The 21,986-nt window shown below is 38.2% G+C and overlaps 1 protein-coding gene across 2 annotated transcripts in view; it reads right to left on the bottom strand.

Annotated features, from left to right (window-relative positions):
• The window catches only part of TRPC4AP (transient receptor potential cation channel subfamily C member 4 associated protein), a 69,340-nt gene that overhangs the window by 24,255 nt on the left and 23,099 nt on the right, over positions 1 to 21,986 (bottom strand). For both annotated transcript variants that reach the window (XM_086332215.1, XM_086332216.1), the window contains exons 4-8: positions 19,476 to 19,533; positions 17,429 to 17,484; positions 12,894 to 13,022; positions 7,927 to 8,134; positions 656 to 841 (exon numbers count right to left, since the gene is read on the bottom strand). In XM_086332215.1, coding sequence (XP_086188341.1) covers positions 656 to 841; positions 7,927 to 8,134; positions 12,894 to 13,022; positions 17,429 to 17,484; positions 19,476 to 19,533 — 637 coding nt within the window. The remainder of the gene's footprint in view (positions 1 to 655; positions 842 to 7,926; positions 8,135 to 12,893; positions 13,023 to 17,428; positions 17,485 to 19,475; positions 19,534 to 21,986) is intronic.

The following is a 21,986-nucleotide window of genomic DNA, read 5'->3' as shown; positions in this document are numbered from 1 at the left end:
TTCCAGCATCACAAGCTCTCAAGGATCCCAATCTTAGTAGATTTTTTCTGGAAGAAATGTTTCCCTACTCGCTGCATGCTCTGAGAACAATTTCCACAGACTTTATATGGATGTCTGTTGCTGCTGCTGTTGTGTATCCCAGGAATGAAACTCCTCCCTTCACTTTTATCTGCATGATTCCAGTGGGAATTCCTGTATTTGTACAATTTGACCCCAGAGTCAAATGCTTTGGGTTGAGCACCTCATCTAAAACAGAGCAGTTCACCGAGAAGTTGAAGCTGAGACTAGGAGTCCACACATTTCCAGGCGGCATACTCATCAGAATGGAGAACGGAGAAGACTAAAGAAATGTGTAGAAAGAAGCAGAGACAGAGAAAGATCCTCTGGGTTGCTAAGAATGTTCTGGTAATGGTTTTCCAGTTGGTCCTTTGGGTTCTGTAATAAAGGTCCTGTCCCTGAAATCAGGTCTGCTTTGAGGGAGCTCCAAGAAATTGTCATTTGCTATTAAAATCTGAACAATCATGATTCAGGACCGCCCTGAGGGAGATTCTTTTTTGAGTCAATTTCAACTTATTCTCCTTGGAAAAGAGGTCAAGAATGGCTCTAGGAACCCACAGGAACACTCTCCACCTCTCAGGAGACCTGCCCCGGGTACCTTGATTGTGCTCAGATTCTTCATTAGCCACTCGCATCAGGGCATCTAGCACCAAGGCATTGTCCAGCCACGTGTACCACTCCTCCAACTCCTGCAGGAAGCTGGCTGTGCCCGTTGATTCTGACACCTTTCTAGTTGCCAGCTTGCATAGCCGCTCGACAAAGCCAGGGATGCTGAGGAGGGCCGCTGCCGAGGAAAAACAAGAGAGGAAATGTGACCACAGAAACCAGTGCTACAGCTCTCAACAGACAACCAGATCCCCACCTGCGTGAGAGGAATGATTTTTTTTTTTAAGTGAAAATTCTGGGGTTTTTTCCTTTTAAATTGGAATATAAGTACTTTACAATGTTGTGTTAGTTTTTGCTGTACAACAACCTGAATCAGCTCTATGTATACATATATCCCCTCCCTTTTGAGCCTGCCTCCCACTCCCTGCATCCCACCCAGAGGAATGACTCTTAAGCTGACAGCAGTTAGAACTTCCTTTTAAAATGAAATGCCCACCCAAGGTAAAACAGTAATAAAGGTAGAGAAATAAGAGCAATTTTAGCAGGTGCAGGGAGTCAGGCTCTCTCATATCAATTGGTGGGAAGATAAATTGGAGTAACCTTTAAACCCTGTATTTCTCTCTGTCTTTGAGCTAGAGGTCCATTTCTGTGAATTCACCATGAAGAAATAATTAATTACAGATAGATAGATAGATAGATAGATATCTGTAGAGAGAGGTTCACTGGTGTTTCTATAACAAGCGAAAGTCACAGATGACTATATGTTCATTAACAGCATACCGATTAAATACAATATATCCATGCAGTGGAGCACAATACACAAATACTAAAAACAATGACACATATGTCTATATAGCAACTCTAAAGAGGTGTTTAATTTACTTCTTAAAGAAGTAAATTATTAAACAGTTTTGGCTTAAGCCCAATGTCTTTAAATTTTAAAGTTTTCTTCTTTAAAATATGCACATTATATATACACACACATGAAGAATGGAAGGATATATACCAAAATACTTACTGTGGCTGTTCCTAAGTAGGAAAGGATACAAATACTTCTTTTAAAATTACTTAACTATCTGATTTTCCTATAACACACACACCAGGAAGAAAAAATGATAGTCCTTTTTTTTTTTTTAAGGTAAAGAAAGCAGCTTAACCACCCAATTCCTATTTCCACCAGTTCCATTGTACTCACCATGATGAGTAAGACAGAAATTCTGGTCAGCATAAACAGCATAATAAACTTTGAAGGCAGGGAATTCAGGTTCAAATCTTGGCTCCAAAAATTAACCCTCTTTAAAATAAAGCTAATGTCTGTGCCTATTTGCTTGTGGATATACTAAATCTTGGAAGGACAGAAAAGAGTGGTTGCCAAAGGCAAAGAGAATATGGCCATTGGGAAAAGTGTGAGGAGAAGTTTACAGTGAACACCTCTCTGAATTTGTAATTTTCTGAACCATGAAAATGTAACAGCTAATAAAAAATTAACAAATAGATATTTCAAAATATCTAGATATTAATATTACTTTGGGAGAGTATAATATGGTATTAAGAGTTGTGTTTCAAGAATCACCATCTTATAGAAACACTGAAATATAGGCAGGTGAAATATTATAACGTCTGGGATCTGCTTCAAAATATCCAAAGTGAGGAAGGGAGGAGTAAAGGAAGGTAGAGACAAAGACAGGCCATCAGTTGATAACTGCTGAAGGCAGGTAATACGTAAACAGGGATCATTATACTGTTAGATACATGTCTCTACTTTTATGTGTGTGAAGAGTCCCATAACAAAAAATTTTAACATAAATCCTAGAAGAATACAACTTTAAAGCAAGTTCTTTAAAAATAGAATAAATAAAAACAAAATAACAGTTAGGAGGATTATGTCATATGAATTTAGTCCCAGCAGAAATTGGCAAATCATCTTAGCCCTCTTTCCATCCTCTACAAATTAGTGACTGACTATAAAATAATGTATGACTTCATTAACAAAGATGAAATAAAACTATATTTAAACTAACTTTTCCTCAAAAAGTTAAACATAGAATTATTATACCATGTGACTTAGCAATTCCATCCTAAGTATTCATTCTGTAAGATCTTACAGAAAAATCTGAATGAACTTTTAGGCCAACCCAATACATACCCAAAAGAAGTGAAAGTAGGTGCTCAAACAAATACATGTGTTCAGAGCAGCACTATTCACGGTAGTCAAAAGGTGTAACTAACCCAAATGTCCATCAATAGATACACATTTTGTAATGTGTATAAATTTTGTGTGTATTTAACAAAATTATAAATTTTGTTATATACACACAAAAAAGAATGAAAAAAGAATGAAACATTGACATTTAACAGCACTGATGAACCTCAAAAACATCATGATAAGTGAAAAAGGTATGAGATGTGATACAAAAGGTCACACATTTTTAAAATCCATTTATATGAAAAACCCAGAATAGGTGAATCCACAGACAGAAAGCAGATGATGGCCAGTGGCTGGGGGGAATAGAGCTTCCTGCCTGCCAATGCAGGAGACCCAGGAGATGCAGGGGTCTGATTCCTGGGTCTGGAAGATCCCTTGGAGGAAGGCAATGACAACCCACTCCAGTAGTCTTGCCTGGAGAATCCCATGGACAGAGAAGCCTGGCGGGGTCGCAAAGAGCTGGACACAACTAAGGCCGCTTAGCACGGGGTGCGGGGAGAGGGGCTGGGGAGTAACTGCTGAATGTGTTCAGGGTTTCCTGTTGGGATGAGGAAAACGGTTTGGAACTAGATGGAGGTGGTGGCCGCACAAACTGCAAAGGTACTATAAGTCACTGAACTAAGTGGTTGGTTTTTTAATGTGACTTTCACATCAAGTAACAAAAATATACTGGGATAGAATTTTTTGGTTTTGTGTTTACATTTGTTTCTTTTGAGATACCATTTCTTACTTATCAAGTTTGACAAATATCAAGAAATCTAAAATAGCCCTATACTGGGAAGGGTATACAGGGTGGGAAGATGAACTAGTAATTTCTATGGAAGGTAAATTTGTTAACATCTATCAACATTTAAAAGGCAAATATCCAGCACATTAAACTCTATACATAAAGATGTTATTTGTAGGAACAAAGACGAGGGAAACCAAATTTCCATCAACACTGGACTAATTAAATAAATTGCGGTACACCCATACAACGGCTATCCACTTGTAAAAAGGAATCAGGTAATTCTACATGTACTGGAATGGGATGCTTTGCAAGATAAAGTTATCTGAAAAGAGTCAGAGGCAGCATGGTGCTTATTTTACATCATCATCAGTACAACCAGAAAGGAGCCAGTCTTCTCTCATTCCCTCCTCCACCCCCGTGGCTGGGCATCTCTGGAGGGACAGATGAGAAACTGGTGATACGTCACCACTGGGAGGAGAACAAACTTTCTGCTGTATACCTGCTATTCATCTTGTAGTTTGTGAATAAAAAAAAAAACACAACTGTAGATTTCCCCCCACAAAAAATAAAATAAATGATAAGTTTGAATTCTAAAAATTTCTAATTTTGAAAAATTTCAAAAACATGGATTTTTAGTCACATTTTCTTTCTCCAGGTAAACAGCTCCAGTTTTCCTAACTGTTCCTCGGAGGGCAGTTCCCAAGACCTAGTCAACACACCCTGAACACTAAACACAGCCATTCAGATGTGACCTGCCCAGTATTTAGGATTCTGAGACTGATTCCCACCCGACAGGGTCCTGAGCTTTTGTTAGTCACTCATCTCTGATGAATGTTATGGATTCTCTGATGATGAAAGCTGATCAAAGTTATGGAGTCTCTTCTCAGAAAAAACTCACTGGCCTCACTTTACTCACCAACTTATGCACAATCTCAGGGGACTGGCAACCCCAGCATTGTACAATCTGTACTTCTCACAGCTTTACCAGTAGCTACCACACACACTGTTGGCTAATGTTAAACCAGCTGAAAATTAAAACATCCACAACTTCCAATAATTTCTGCAAAAGCAGACCTTGTCTCTCTTATTTGTTAAAACATCAGTATTTCCAAAATATTCCTGTAAATTTTTCTGCTGCAGTTGAGGCCCAGCTTTCCAGATCTCTGAGAGGATTCTGAATTCCATTCTAGCTCACATGTTGTGTAAATCAGCCCCTCTCATCTCTGTGTCACCTATAAATTGATAATTGCCAGGCCTGAGGCTTTATTTGCATCTCTGACTAAAATTTGAAAGACCTTTTTCCCACAGATGGATCCATTTGTTTCCATCTGAATCGACAGAAGAAATAATTGGTAGTTTCTGAGCAGCCTATAAAGTGCTCTAACATTTTTATTAACTGAGGGGCAGGAAGATAGATAAATCATCATTTTGCTGGTCAAGAAAACTATTTCACAGCCGCAGTTTATTAGAAACAAAACAAAAACTTTTTGGCAACATCCTACACACTTTAGCCTTCCACACTATAATGGAATGAACTGTGTCCCCCCACAAATTGTTACGTTGAAGGTCTAATCCACAACATGACTGTATCTGGAGACAGAGTCTTTAGGGAGGTAATTAAATGAGATCATAAAATGAGGTCCTAATCTGACAGGAATGGTATCCTTATTTAAGAGGATGAGACACCAGGGCTCTCTGTGCATGTGCAGAGAGAAGGTCACACTGAGGCCACAGTGAGAAGGCGGCCATCTGCAAGTCAGGAAGAGAGGCCTCACCAAAACCACTGCCGATGGCACTTGCATCTTGGACCTGTAGCATCCAAAACTGTGAGAAACTAATTTCTGTTGTTTAAGCCACTCAGTCTATGCTATCCTGTTATGGTAGCCAAAGCTGACTACTATGTATACCTCTATTTCCTTAAACAACTGAAAACAGAGCTACCAGTCAGATCCTGCAATCCCACTCCTGGGCATATATCTGGTGGTTTAGTCACTAAGTCATGTCTGACTCTTGCTACCCGACAGACTGTAGCCTTCCAGGCTCCTCTGTCCATGGGATTCTTCAGGCAAGAATACTGGAAAGGGTTGCCATTTTCTTCTCCAGGGTATCTTCCCAACCCAGGAATCAAACCCGGGTCTCCTGCCCTGCAGGCAGATTCTTTACCAACTGAGCTACAAGGGAAGCCCTGCATGTACCTGGAGAATACCATCATTCAAAAAGATACATACACCAGAACATTCATTGCAGCACTATTTATAATAGCCAGAACATGGAAGCAACCCAAATGTCCACTGATGGATGAATGGATAAAGATGTGGTACATATACACAATGAAGTATTACTCAGCCATAAAAAATGAAATAATGCCTCTTGCAGCAACACGGACCTACAGACTGTTATACTGAGTGAAGTAAGCCAGAGAAAGATAAACACCATATAATACCCCTTATGTGTGGAATCTAAAAGTAAAAAAAAAAGGTACAAATAAACTTATTTACAAAACAGAAATAGAGTCATATATGGAGAAAACAAACTTACAGCTACTAAGGGGGAAGCGGGGGAGGGATAAACTGGAAGACTGGAATTGACATACACACACTACTATATATAAAATAGATAACTAGTAAGAAACTTCTGTATAGCACAGGGAACTCCACTCAGTATTCTGTGATGACCTATATGGGAAAAGAATGTCTTAAAAAAGTGGATGTATGTATATGCATAACTGATTCATTTTGCTGTACAGCAGAAACTAACACACTGTATATCAACTATACTTCAATAAAAAAAGAGACTGCTGAAATGACAAAGGATTTAAGAATATTACATAAACTTAGTTGATAAAGCAACAGCAGGGTTTGAGAAGATTGACTCCAATTTTTTTTTTTTTTGATTGACTCCAATTTTGAAGTAAGTTCTACTATGAGTAAAATCCCAACAAACAGCATTGCCTGCTACAGAGAAATCATTCATGAAAGAGTCAATCCATGTAGCAAACTGCAGTCCTATTTTAAGAAACTGCCACAGCTACCCAAGCTTCAGCAACCACCACTCTGATCAGTTAGCAGCCATCAACACTGAGGCAAAGAGATTATAACTCTGAAGGCTCAGATAATGGCTAGCACTTTAGGCAATATTTTAAATTAAAGTATGTACTTTTTTTTAGATATAGTGCTCTTATTACACACTGAATAGACTAAGTAGAGTGTAAACATAACCTTTATATGCACTGGGAAACCAAAGAGTTTGTGTGACTCTACTGCAGTATTTCTCACAGTGCTGCAGATACTGGAACCGAACTTCCAGCCTCTCTAATGTATGACTGTATGTATCTTTCTCTCTGTTTGTGTGTGTGTACATACACAAGTGCTAAGTCGCTTCAGGCGTATCTGACTCTTCACATCCCCATGGACTGTAGCTCACCAGGCTCCTCTGTCCATGGGGATTCTCCAGGCAAGAATATTGGAGTGGGCTGCCATGCCCTCCTCCAGGGGATCTTCCCTGTACAGAGAAACATACACACACATATATACACACACACATAGCATATAGCATCAGTCAGTATCAGTTCAGTAGCTCAGTCATGTCCGACTCTTTGCGACCCCATGGACTGTAGCATGCCAGGCTTCCCTTTCCATCATCAACTCCCAGAGCTTGCTCAAACTCATGTCCATCGAGTCAGTGGTGCCATCCAACCATCTCATCCTCTGTCATCCCCTTCTCCTCCTGCCTTCAGTCTTTCCCAGCACCAGGGTCTTTTCCAATGAGTCAGTTCTTTGCATCAGGTGGCCAAAGTACTGGAGTTTCAGCTTTAGCATCAGTCCTTCCAATGAATATTCAGGACTGATTTCCTTTAGGATGGACAGTCCAAGAGAGTCTCAAGAGTCTTCACCAACACCACAGTCCAAAAGCATCAATTCTTCGGCGCTCAGCTTTCTTTATACTCCAACTCTCACATGCATACATGACTACTGGAAAAACCATAGCTTTGACTAGACTGACCTTTGTCAGCAAAGTAATGACCAAAGATTTTTTGCATATAGCATAAAGACCCAGAAAAAGTGTAGTGGAACAAAAGATATATGTACTTTTAATTTTGATAAATAATGGTGCTTCACTTTTTTGAAATTCTGGAACTATTAAAAAATCTGATGGCTATGGACTTGGTCCCCCAAAATAATGAACAGATACACACAAATTTTACACACTCTAAGTGACCCCAAGGAGCCCTCACATGGAGTCAAATCTCTAGAAATACTGAAAGAAAAGATTTAGGAAGGGATCTCAGTGCTACAGTGTCAAAATTCTGACAACTTAGAGAGTTTACCTTGGTTAATTTCAGCTGCAGAAGGCCCCAAGCTCAAGCTCTTCTTTTGCTGAGCATTTTTGGCAAGAAGTGTATGCTTGTCATCATTCCCTGTATCCATCTCTGAAATGGTGACAGCCAGAATCCGGCAGAAATTAGCAAGCTGTTGCTGATCAAAATTGGATACTAAGGAACTCAGATTGGGGACTTCATCTAGTCGGATCATTTCCTACAAAAGACACAAACAAAACAATTCCCATGCTCAGTTCATTTGAGACTGAATGTGCCGCTCTACTGCATTCCCCTGAGAATGGAGCTTGGTATTTAGACCACTTAGGTTCAAATCCCAGCTCTGCAATTTGCAGCTGTGCAACCTTAAGTAAGTCATGGAATTTAAATCTTTGTTTTCTCATTTGTTAAACAGAACTAATCTACCTAGCAGTCTTGGTTTGAGGATTAAACCCTTTGAGCGCCACTATTTGTATTCTCTACCTTTGCTCATATGTCCCATTTTGGCTTAAAAAAAAAAAGTCTACCATTCAAGTTTTATGAATGAGAAATTGCCACAGACGTTCTCTTTTTAAGACATAAAATATTTTAAACATAGGTGAACGCCCCTGTGTGTCCCTATCCAGTAGCCTTCACTTCTTTCCCCTCAGAGGTAACCATTACTTTGAACTCTATTATTTCTACACGTTCACACTTACAAATATTTCCACAAAAATACATGTTATTGTTCACAACCTACTATGTATAAAATAAAGATATAACGTATAGCACAGGGAATGCAGCTAGTATTTTATAACTTTAAATGGAGTATAACCTAGGGACTTTCCTGGTGGTCCAGTGGTTAAAAATCCTCCTTGCAATGTAGGGGATGAGGGTTTGATCCCTGGTCAGGGAACTAAGATCCCACATGCCTAAGAGCCACCAAGTCTGCATGCCGCCAACTATCAAGCCTGCACACCACACTAGAGTCCATGTGCCACAACAAAAGATCCCATGTGCCAAAACTAAGACCGGATGCAGCCAAATAAATTCTTAAAATACATTTTAACAGAGCATGATTTTTTAAAATTTTGAATCACTAAGCTGTATACCTGAAACTAATTATACCTCAATAAACAAAAATATAGTTTTGTTCTGCATCCAGTGTGATTGACATATTATACCCTATTTTTCACAGTCAACACTGTAATTTAACTTTATTGATACAAATAAGTCTGCTTTATTCATTTCTCACTGTTTTACCCTATGATTTATTCAATCTTTCTCCTTTTACAATATGTGTGTGTTAAGGTAGACTACAACTTTTCACTATTAAACAAATTAGCAATGAACATTCCCAAAGGCGTCTCCTTGTGTACCTGCCTATGTAACCAATTATCGAGAGTAAATGACAGCAGACATTCTCCCCTTTTCCTGTAATAGAAGTATTCCCAAAGTTCCAGGTTCAGTTGGATGTCTGCTGTAAATTTTAACAGATAGTCAATATCACCTTAAGGAATTTTCTTTCTATTCCTAGCTTTTATCATGAGTGAGTACTGAGTTTAAAGAAATGCTTTTTGTTATCTGGTTATATTCTCATTTCCTTTCTTAAGAGCCACAAATGTTGCACATACATCACATGAGTTTCTCTCCTTGAAGCATCCTGACATTCCTCAGATAACACCTGCTACCCCTCATCCCATAAATTTACTCAACTTTCACTGGATTGGGTATTTCTCTATCACTGCACATATCACACGAAGTTTTCTATTCCCAAATAATTTCCCAAATAAACTGACACTGTCTTGAGGGCGAGGTGTGTCTTACCTTCTCTCCAGAGCTTCAGTGCATAGAACCTGGTAGTGAGGGTCTCAATAAACATGTCATGAACAAATAGATGATTCCTAGAAGCCCTCCTGAATCCTACTCCCACTTCTGGTTGTCTGTGGAGGGGTATTTGAGAACAATTTCTTCCACCTTTGCTTCTCAGTAACAATAGTAACAATAAATGTTGGCTATTGTTATTATTGAAAACTTTCAGCTCATCAGTTCCTCTAGCCCTGGCTAACTTAGGGTGTGGGGTTACAACCCAGGCCCTCCCACTCTTCAGGTGCACTTGTTTGGGTTACATTTTAATTTTTATTTAATACTTGGTGTAATATATGCCACAAAGTAAAACAAAGTGAACAGCTATGTGCGCCTCTTCTATCACATTTCCCTGCCTCTCTACCAGAGGTAACCGCTATTCTGAATTTTATTATTGTTTTTTCATTGAAAAAAGTTTTGTATAATTTGAGTTTGCCTATTTTTGAGCTTTGTAAAAATGATATACTATAGACCATCTTCTTTGACTGACTTCTATCAATAATTTCTATGATTTGGCTATGTTGCTGCTTATAGCAACATTCATTGTATAATATCCCATTGTGGGAATAGAGGACATTTATCCATTTTCCTGTTGATGGATCAGAGAGACCAGATTTCAGGCTCTTAATCAATAATGCTTTAAACGTTCTTATGTGTTTCTTGATGCACAGGTACAGAAGTTTTTCTGGGGCAGTGGCTTCCAAACCATTCTGACAATATTCAAGAGTAAAAAATAAATTTTCCATCACAACCTAGCAAATATACATAGGTGAATGCATAAATATGTGTATACACATGAAACAAAAACTGAGTTACCCTTACACAATACATTTTGATCTTTTCTATTACCTGGTAGATCCACTGAATTGATTTCACACCCTTGTGGCTTCAATTTAGTGTTTTTATTTCTAAGAATCACTGTTCCGGGGACTTCACTAGTGGTCCAGTGGTTAAGAATCTGCCTGCCAATGTGAGGGATACAGGTTTGATCCCTGGTCCAGGAAGATTCCACATGCCATGGAGCAACTAAAAGCCTTTGTGCCACAACTACTGAGCCTGTGTTCTAGTGGCTGCGAGCATCACTACTGAGCCCACATGCTGCAACTACTGAAGCCTGTGCACTGCAACTAGAGGGCAGCCCCTGCTCGCTGCAACGAGAGAAAGCCTGCACAGCAATGAAGATGTAGCATAGCCAAAAATAAATAAATAAAAGAATCACTGTCCTGGAATTGAGCTTCCCCACAAGCATGCCTGGGCACAGGTTACAGGTGACCTAGGCCACGATACTAGTGCCTCAGTCCTCAAGGAAATGCTTCCATAGGTGTGGGTCACAGGGAAGGCGCATATTCAACTAGAAAACAAAATAGGTTTACTCCACTGATACAAAAAGGTGTCCGCAGTAATACGTTTGCAGTGATGCACATTCTCATGGGAGTTAAGCATCTTCTATTTATGGATCATCTGTCTCTCTTCTGTAAAATGCTTGTTCCTATCACTGCCCATTTTTCTACTGGGCCAATTGTCTCTTCCCTGCTGATGTGTAAGAATTCACGATAAATTCTATTGTTGCTTTTGGTCTTTTCTGTTGTTTGTCTGGCCGTACCATGAGGCACGTGGGATCTTTGTTTCCTGACCAGGTATTGAACTCGTGCCCCCCGCAGTGGAAGCTCAGAGTCTCCAACCACTGGAGTGCCAGGGAATTCCTCATGATAAATTCGGAATACCAATCTTTTGTTAGTTGAATGAGTTGCAAATATCTTTCCCCAGTTTGTGGCTTGTGTTCCCACTCTCTTTAAGGTGTCTATTCTTTCCAACTAACATCTAGCAAAACTCATCACCATTTTTGGCAACACAGAAAAGTATGAGAGGGGAGAGAGCACACAAGGGACAAGGAGGCAAAGTTATGAAGGAGCAATCCCAGAGTCTCATGCTGAGATTGTCAGGGAATTTGGAGTTTCCGCCTTGGAAGCCCCTTCTCACAAACTGGAACATACAATTATTGGAAAAATAACAAAGCCTTTTCATCAAAGGGAACAAAGGGTCTGTCTGGGACCTGCACACATCTCCAGTGTGTTCCTACAGACAATGGGTCACTTGTGCATCTTTGGCCTGGGCAATGACAAGCAGAGCCTGGGGAAAGTGCAGCAGGATGACAGAAGTGAAAGCGGGGATCTCCACAATGCACACGGTGCTCTTTTCACTGCAACAGCAACTCTAAGAGCAATGCTAACTCCCACCTCCTCAGTAGTAAAAGAAATCTGCCAACTGTAACTGACACAGACTGGGGGAAGAAAACCAGGTTCTAACAAGCATTATGCCAAAAATCTAATACAGTGCTTCTCTAACATGTCTACAGACCTCTGGAGAGGTCTGTGAGTGCTTGATGACAAGTTTTTAATTTAGTGCTTTCGATTACAGTTTGCCTTTTTTTTTTTTTTTTTTTTAAGAAAAGCATATTCTGCATCATTTGAAAGTTCATCTTAAGACCAAGTAGCAGGATTTCAGTGCTCATATTTGTTATTTCTTATGTTGGTGTCAATTAAAAGTAACTGCTGAAGAGTAATGAGAAAAAACACAGGTGAATGTAACAAGTGAAAGTCAAACATCACCATAAGAAAGCTTCACAACAGTTCAAATATAGAGAAGTGGTAGCAAAACGGAGTCCCTGCACAGCATACAGCAGAAGAGCTATGCGAAAAAGATCCTGCATCATAATAATTGAGGGACAATTTGATTTCAGCACAGTAACAATAGCTGACACATTAAATTCACGTCAATTTGTCCTTTTGAGTTTTATAATTAGTTTGATTTCAATCTGTCTTAAGTTTTATAGTCACTTAAGACCTGTTATAAGGAGCATAACCTAGTAAATATATTTAAGCAACACAAAAAAATAACTTTTTTGTGTTACTTAAATATATTTAAGTATTTTAAAATCTTTAAGTATTTATGTTTATATATAAATATTCTGTTAGCATATACTATAATATTATATATTTATAAATATATTTAAGTATTTATAAGGAATATGGCAAAAATTCTTCTTTAAAAGAGCTCTTGTATATCACTCATGTACAGCTGTCTGAGACATTCTGCTCCACCTGGTCACGCACCAGCCAGAGGACCCAGCTCACCTTTTTAACACCCAAAATATCTTCAATGAGGGTTGCTGTTTGTAAGAATGTCTTCTTACTCGTCATCAGTGTAAACAGGAAGATCACAAAGTCATTTTTTTCCGCCAAACGCTTTGTAACCCCTTCCGTCTATCAGGGGAGAAGAAAAGACAGAACAGGTTAAAATCACAAAATAAAACATAAAGGGCAAAATATCCCCTCCAGACATGGAAAAGCAATTCCATGCTATACCAGGAATTGTAGCTGAGACCTTAAATTCCTACAACTATATATAAAACACTGTATGAATGCATTTTTTTTCTGGGGAGGAGTTTTTAAATAATATCCATCATAGGTTCTTAACCTATATCTGCCTAGTATTTAAATCAAGCGCTACAAACCAGCACCTAGTAAGCCAAGTTTTATATGGCCAGCAGCACCTTTTAAATTTTGAATTTAAGAGACAGGACAATCTTACTCCAGGTTAGTCACAGGTTAGTCACTTGTGACTAAAGTGCCCACTCCAAAACAGGCAAACCTTTCTTGTTTTCTACCTGATCCTTGGAGGCACTGGTGTTTGCAACTTTGAAAGCCCTAGGTTTCCATCTAACCTGGATGTAAATCAGATCAGCACAGGTTGGACCACATCATCCTATCTGTTTTTGTTTCTTCTTCTTTCTTCTCTTTCGTTTCATTTTCTTTCTTTCCCATTCCTTTTCTTTTTTTCTTCCTTCTTTCCCTGTCTTTCCTTCCCCTTCCTTGCCCTTTATTAAAACTGAACTGTGTTCTACTGGAGTATTATTAACATTCAGTTCAGTTCAGTTCAGTCACTCTGTCGTGTCCGACTCTTTGCGACCCCAGGCAGCACGCCAGGCCTCCCTGTCCATCACCAACTCCCAGAGTTCACTCAGACTCACGTCCATCGAGTCAGTGATGCCATCCAGCCATCTCATCCTCTGTCGTCCCCTTCTCCTCCTGCCCCCAATCCCTCCCAGCATCAGAGTCTTTTCCGACGAGTCAACTCTTTGCATGAGGTGGCCAAAGTACTGGAGTTTCAGCTTTAGCATCATTCCTTCCAAAGAAATCCCAGGGCTGATCTTCTTCAGAATGGACTGGGTGGATCTCCTTGCGGTCCAAGGGACTCTCAAGAGTCTTCTCCAACACCACAGTTCAAAAATTCTTTGGCACTCTTGTAGGACTGCCCCGTAAGACTATTAACAGCATGGAAGCTGTGAATGATGGAGTCTTTACATCACACATGCATCATCTTTTCTTTAATAAGAACAATTTCTTACCGGCTTTAGTTATAATTGTGCACTACCTGAACAATTAGCTTATTTTTACCTTACAGGTCTGTCTGTGCCTACCTGTGCCACTAGCTGCATGTGGCTACTGAGGACTTGAAATGTGGCTAGTCTGAACTGAGATGTGCTGTAAGAGCAAAAAATACACTGGACTTTGAAAGTTTAAAATAAAAAAAGAATGTATCATTAATAATTACTTATACTGATTACATGTTATCTCACTAAAAATTACTCATGTTGATTACACGTTGGAATAGTATTCTTGACATACTCTGTATTAAATAAACTACAATGTTAAAATTAACTTCAACTATTTCTTCCTACTTCTTTCCTTACTTTCAAAAAAACTGGCTACGAGGACATTTAAAACAACCTAGTATGCTGGAGTGATAGGTTATTTCATCTGTTTTTGGAGTACTTTTATATTATACTCTAACATTCTTGAGAGACCAGTATAATACATTTTTATACTTTTTAAAATGTGGTACACAGAAGCAAACACAAAATATACATAGCCTAATCAGTGACTAAAAATGCAGATTAGGTGCAGGTTTATTACATAACTCTTTTTTAAAAAAAAAAGAGAAAAAACAGGTCCGAATCTTCAGTTTTAAAATTCTACATGTCTTTTACAATACATTTGTTATTTAAATGACCTCTAAATGGTTAATGTACAATGAATACTTTTTTTCTGAAACTGAACCATGAATTCTGACCTCATCAGTATGATTATTCTAAACAGAATAAGAGAGTGTTGGGAAGGGCTGTGTGCTGCTGGGAGACCACCACCAGCACATGCCTTCTTGTAGAATCCAGGTGACCAATCTGTGCAAAATGCTTTTGAAGACTAATGATTATAGCTGATTTTAAAGTCAGTCAATGGAATTAGTTTCTTTTTGTTTTGAAACATCAAAGCGCATCTAAAAAAAAAAATTAAACAATTTGCTTTCACAGTCTACAGAGGCAAACTCGAAATTATAAATATCTGCAGGCAATAACACTCCTTTTCAAATATTTGTGAAGAATTTATACATTTTATAAAGAATGTCTTAAAGGGTGTAAGTTTTCTGATACTGGTTTCACAAAAGGACAAATGCTGCTAACAATAACTAACAGTGAATATCTAAGTTCAAGCTAATGTATATGTAACAGGCAATTAAGGTGGCTAATCAGAAGCCACAATGCACATTTTCCCTTTGAAAAAATGAACTAGTTTGATCTGCATTTCTAGAGTTACTTGGGTAGAAAAACAAAAACAAAAACCACTTTAATTCAGCTGAGAGTTTTGGTGAATTTATTGTTCCTAAAATGTAACCAGGTAAATAGTAAATGATATGTACCACTGAACTATATTATTATTTTAACTTTTCTATAAAAAGACGGTCTGCTGTGTTGGAAGGGATGAATGAGCACTGTTGAACAAATGAGAAAAATGTCACAGAATGTCTCAGTTTCTTCCATAAATTATACTTTCTTCTTCCATGACACAGGTTTCACTCTATAAAACTTTGTCCCCAAAGGAAATTTAAATCTGTTTTGTGCCTTTTTGGCCTGACAGTACTCCTTCTCCATCATTTTTCCAAGGATCCATGGTCTTTAAGATGCCCCCGAAGCCTGGACTGGGATGTGGGTCCACCGGTGGGCACGGTGGCTGGGAAGCTGGAGAGTGGGGACTGGAGAGCAGTCCCCGGGCCAGGACCCCAGGACCACCACAGAAAGATGGCCCGAGGGAACAGGAGGGAGGAAATTTCTGGCAAGGAGTGCCCCCAGAGGAAAGCTGCACAGTCATGGAAGCAGGGCACCACTGCTGAGTCGCACACAAGGGTGCAACTCTTTTTAAATATTTTATTTCGACTGATCAGTAGACTAAGCTTGTTTTAGCCTTTTTTGGTGACAGTAGTCTTTGATGAATCCTTTTGAACTCTGAACTTACTGACAGTTTAGGCCCCTAAACTATTTTTCATTTGTATGTCCCTAAGACATACCTCCCTTGCTCAGGACCTTAGTTTTTATTTCCCGTATGTTTATAGTTATATCCAAAGCTTATCCCTTTTTAATTCTTTTTATTCAAATGGTCTATCATGTATGTTGTCAAGATCTTTGTGGATGCCGATTTTTATCTTAGGATATCAATCCTGAACTAATAAACACATTATTCCTAAAGGTAAAATAAAAAGAATCTGAGTGTTTTGTGTTATATTTCTATTGCAGAGCACTGTTATAATAGATGCTTAACTGTGTTAAGCACTGAAACATATTTCCCTATTTGTGTTGGTTGTTAAGATGCTTAAATCCAAATTTGTACCCCATCCATGGTACAGATGATTTTATGTTCAGCCCAATTCCTGGATATCTGCTTCTAAATTAATGATCTTGGTAGATTTTACATGCTCCTAACAAGGTGCCTGAAATCTTTCTTTGAATGAAGCAAGCAATGAAATGAAAATTAAATATTCCTTTGTGCTTTGACTGCATATAGGTTTCACTTCTGCAACAGCATCTGTTTCCTTCTGTTGTATATGATTCACTCTTTACAGTTTACCACATAAGCTCCCAAAAGACAGGTATTGTGTCTTACAAAAATTAACACTGTATATTGCTTTACAAAGTGCTTTCACATCTATCATCTCATTTAATCCTCACAATAACCCTATGGTGTTGTTAGTATGATTACTAACCACACTCTACTAAGAAATGAAACTGAAGCACAGGGAGAATGAATAAGCATGAAGACAAGAGCCAGAATCCCGAGTCAACTTCCAGCACTAAGTGCTATGCTCTCTCTACCAAACTGCTTCTATTTACCATTCTTTCTCACTCAGTGATCAACCTAGATGAGTGTCCTGGTCAACAAAAGGTAGGCCTTCTGGTTCTTGTTCTGTTTTCTAACAATAAAAATGAAGGAGTAGGCACAGTAGAGTTTAAAGAAATCCTAAAAGGTCATAGACACTCTTCCCAGGCTTGCATCCATTTAACAAGTATTTGTTCAGTCTCTGCTTGGACTCCTCCAGGGCTAGAAGAGTTCAGTAGCTGTTGAATCAGCCATGGTTCTTAACAATTACTATGAAATTTTGCCACCCCACAATTTCTACCTGTTGGTTCTGGTTCTCAGGCACACATAAGTCCATAAGTCCAATTCTCCAATGTGTGAAGATAGCTGTCATGTCTACCACCCCCATTCAAATCTTCCTTCCTCAAGCACTGCAGATCTCGCAGGGAGATAAATGAGGTCCCAGTGGCAGGGGTACTTACACAGACACAGGTATTATACAAGATGCTCAAACAGTCCTTGGACATTTCATCACTTACTGAAAGTGAAAGGGGAACAACTGGTTATTTTTCTCATTGGAAAGACAGTACAACAGAATCAAATTTTTGAACATAAGAATTGTTCCTCATGATCCCAAAATGATTATTTTCCTTTCAGCATACCTCCTTCCAGTCCTTATTTACCCGAGTTTCAGGATGCCCATCAGAGCCTATTAACCAATTTGTATATAGCTTTTTGGTCTGATATACTAGTATGCTTATTAGGGTCCACAGTCTTCATAATTTCAACCTGTTGTGGTGTTATCACTTAATAAGCCATGTTCCCTTTGCAGCTTGCTTAAAATCATATCCAGCTTTTCTTTTTTTTTACTTTTGCTATTTAAATAGGCTAGAAATAAATAATGTAACATACAGCCTTAATTTTATGCTTGTGTTGAACTGGTTCCCTAAAACACATTTCCAAAAACAGAACTGTAAGAATCCACTAAAACTAAAGTATCAGCACCAGGATTGTTGTTATAAATCTCCATTGAAAATTCTATTAGCAGCAAACAAGGAAGTCTTTTTTACTCCAGACTCAAAGTGTTCTGTTTTATTATTTGTGCTAAATAAAAGGCTTTTAATCCCTAACCTACTGACTCTAATAAAGAACTAGTTACTTCTCCGTGAGCAGGAACAGAAGAGTATGACAAAATGGAAAATAAATTTTCATGACCTCAAAAGCAGGAGATAATAAAGCTGAGTATGAACCATGGATAAAGTGTTTTGTTTGGCATCATTTTTTATTTTTAAAAACTGTTTACATTCATTCCCATGCTGCCACAAACTCTAAAATGTCAGGCTTCCCTTCACAATTCCAGTGGGCAGCCCTGCCAAGCTAGAGTGACCAGAGGACTAACTGACATAATCTTGAGACAATGGAGATGTCCTATATCCCTCACCACTGCTTTTCAACCTAAGGGGGCTTTTTGGTTTACTTCATGACTTCGGAGCAGGCTGGAACACCAAATCAGTGTATTTCAGTACTTCTAGACCTTCATTTTCAAAGGGAATTGGAACTCACTCATTCATCAAATATTTATTCAGCATCCACTCTAGAGCAGATACAGAATATACAGAGGTTAGCAGGGGAAAAAAAAAGACAAAGCTTCATAGAACTTATGAATTTAGAGGGGAAGAGAGAATAAATAAGTACACCAACAGGTAATTACAAGCTGCTACTTGCTACGAGGACCAAGGACAGGAAGAATCAATTTAGACAGGATACAAAGGTACGACATCAAAGATGAATACAAATCCTCTTAACTGCTCCTGCACGTATAAACAAGGCCTTCCTTATACACTATGTCATGTTGATTTTGTTTAGAAGAAAAATTTTTCATTAAAAAAAAGACAAACTGATGTTTGTAGTAAACATTCATCAAATGTTAACTGATCCCTGGCTTTTAATGTCTTTTAATTTTTTACAGTTTTTTTTAAAAATTATAAAAGGACGACCTAAAAATAGTATTTGCAACATGTGTAAGTTATAAAGACTAATAATAGGACAATACCCATATACCCACCGCCCAATTCAAGAAATTATGTGCTATCTTAACACTCTGACTTTTCACCACACACATTCTGGTAGTAACGGAACTTTTTACAAAGAGCGTGAATAACCTCATAACAACAAAAACAAGACAGTAATTTAAAAAAGTAAATGATCTTGCCAGTTTTTTCCTTACTCTCTCAATTAGTGATATGAGAAATAAGAATTTGCAAAGAAAACATAAAAGCTGAACCCAAAGACTGTTAGAAATTACAAAGATGCAATTCTTTTAGTCCAGTAGTTTTCACACTTTTTGATTTAAAGCACCAGATTTGTATTTTCTACCGAGTATAAAATAAAGAGAGCAGTTAGGCGGAGAATGTTCTACAGCTGAATGTAAGGCATGTCCTCAGTGTGAAGGGAAAGAAGAGACACTCCTGGGAATCACCACAATAGCAGGTTAGAAAATGAGCGCAAGTAGCTGCTGAGTATACTTACTTTTCAGTTTCTGTCCCCGAATAGAAATTGTAGGCCTCATAAGAATTTCTACAAGGAGCTATTTAAAAAAAAAAAAAAAAGGGATAAAATCTTCAAAATTCAAAGCACAACTTATAAAACAATCTTTGCTGTGATAACTCATGGCCCAAATACCTGTCATGGTACTGCAAGGCCCTTTTGTTCCCAACACAGGGAGAAGGCAATGAAGTTCAGGGAAATGAGCACTGTACCAAGAGTCAGGAAACCTGGGTTCTAGTCACAGCTCAGCCACCTATTCTCCATGAAAACTTGGGCAAGTCAGGGTCCCACCATGGTCTCAACTCTCATTTCAAAAGATAAGAATGTTAGATTAGTTAACCTCTGGGATCCAATGTGGCTTCAACTTTTTAAAAGCTGCAGAACATTACAACAATGATTACTCTTGCTTTAGAATATTTATGTTCTTTTATAAACACAAGTTTATAAAAAGAATCACAAAAGATACACCATAAACTGTTAATACTGATTTCCACAGGGGGCTGGAGAGGATATGCATTCATTTATCATTTTACATACTTTTAATACAACATATAACTGTTTAAGGGCTTCCCTTCTGGCTCAGACAGTAAAGAATCTGCCCGAAATGTGGGAGATCCAGGTTCGATCCCTGGGTCAGGAAGATCCCCTGAGAAGGGAATGGCAACCCACTCTAGTATTCTTGCCTAGAGAGTCCCGTGGACAGAGGAGACTGGTGGGCTAGTTCATGAGGCTGCAAAGAGTCAGACATGACTGAGTGACTAACACTTTCACTTCCTGTTTAAACTGTTTATAATAAATATGCATTTAAAAGCTCATTCTGAAAAAAAAAACACACATTTTGTTGAAAGAAAGAGTTAATAATGATAAAAGGGTCAATCCATTGGAAAAGATATAACAATAATAAACATATATGCATCTAACAACAGAGCCTCAAAATACATGATGCAAAAACTGACAGAACTGAAGGAAACAGACAAGTTAAACAGTAGCTGGACAAGACAATACTCCACTTTCAATAATGGATAGAAAATGAGGTATCACCAAACAGAAGACTTGAACACGATAAACCAATAAGCTATAACAGATAGCTATATAATTCTGCCCAGCAAGAGCAGAATACATGTTCTACTAAAGCACGCATGGAATACACACACAGAGAGAAGAATACTACTCAGCTATAAAAAAGAACAAAAATTTGCCATTTGCAGCAATATGAACAGACTTGGAGGACATTATGATAAATGAAATAAAACAGAGAAAGACAAACAGTATATGAATATCACTTGTATGTGGAATCTAAAAAATAAAACAAAATAGTGACTATAGCAAAAAAAGAAGCAAACTCACAGATACAGAGAACAAACTAGTAGTTACCAGTTGTGGGGAGGGGCAACATCAAAGTGGGGGAGTACAAACTACTGAGAGTAACACAGGCTACACAAATGTATTATACAACATGGGGAAGACAGCCAGTATTTATAGTAACTATAAATGGAGCATACCCTTTAAAATCTGTGAATCACTATGCTGTACATTTGTAACTTATATAACATTGTATAGCAACGTACTTCAGTAAAAATGCAAAAAATTTCTCTTAAAAGAAAAAAAAAGGAATTATCTCAAACCAATAGCCTAATCTTTTACTTCAATTCACTGGAAAAAAAGAGGTGTAAGCCAACCCCAAAGCAAGCAAAAGAAAAGAAATAATAAGGATTAGAATGGAAACTAATTTAGCAGAGAATAGAAAATAACAGAGAATATCAATGATATCACCACTGACCTTATAGAAAACAAAAACTACCTTCCTCCTGATGAATATTTTTAACTATTATATGTAATGCCACACTAAGCATTTTTGTATACAAAGCTTTATCTCATTTTGACTTATGTCCTCAGAAGAGATTCACATAAACGCAAACAGAGCAAAATCAATAACGATCTTTAAGATTTTGAGATGTACTACACAAAAGCTTTTCAAAGAGATGCCCTGCTTTTCAGTCATCCCAGTAAAGTATGAGGAGCTCATCCTGCATAGATTATTATATTTAAAATAAACTGTCTTCAAATAGATGATGTTCTATGTCAATGAACAAATTAAAAGTCCTTGAATGCCAAGCATGGATTACACCTGGCCCACAGACGTAATTCATGTGGTCCATATCTACTGAAAAGCTGTGATTCTACTTACGAATCTAGATTTCCTACATCCCTGAGGGCAAAGGTCAAAAGAAATGGAAGTCATTTCCCTATAAAAGCAGGCATGCACTCTCCAGTTCATCTCAGTCTCTGCAGTCATTTAACTTATGTAGATCATCTTACTCTGGGCCTGCTTCACTATACGCCTACTTGATCCTACAGGCATCTAACTTCACAGACTCTAGGATACACTTTCCAGTGTTACATTAGGGGTTTGTTCAAGTTGACAAGGAATGGTGTAGCCACCATTCCACTTCAGCTAAGCATTAGGCAGCATGTTGAAAACGGAATTACTTT

The sequence above is a fragment of the Bos grunniens genome, chromosome 13 (genome assembly GCF_055505025.1).
Source record: "Bos grunniens cultivar Pamir isolate PY7600 chromosome 13, Bosgru_T2T1.0, whole genome shotgun sequence".
Taxonomy (NCBI): domain Eukaryota; kingdom Metazoa; phylum Chordata; class Mammalia; order Artiodactyla; family Bovidae; genus Bos; species Bos grunniens.
This window is presented reverse-complemented; position numbering and strand designations above follow the sequence as displayed.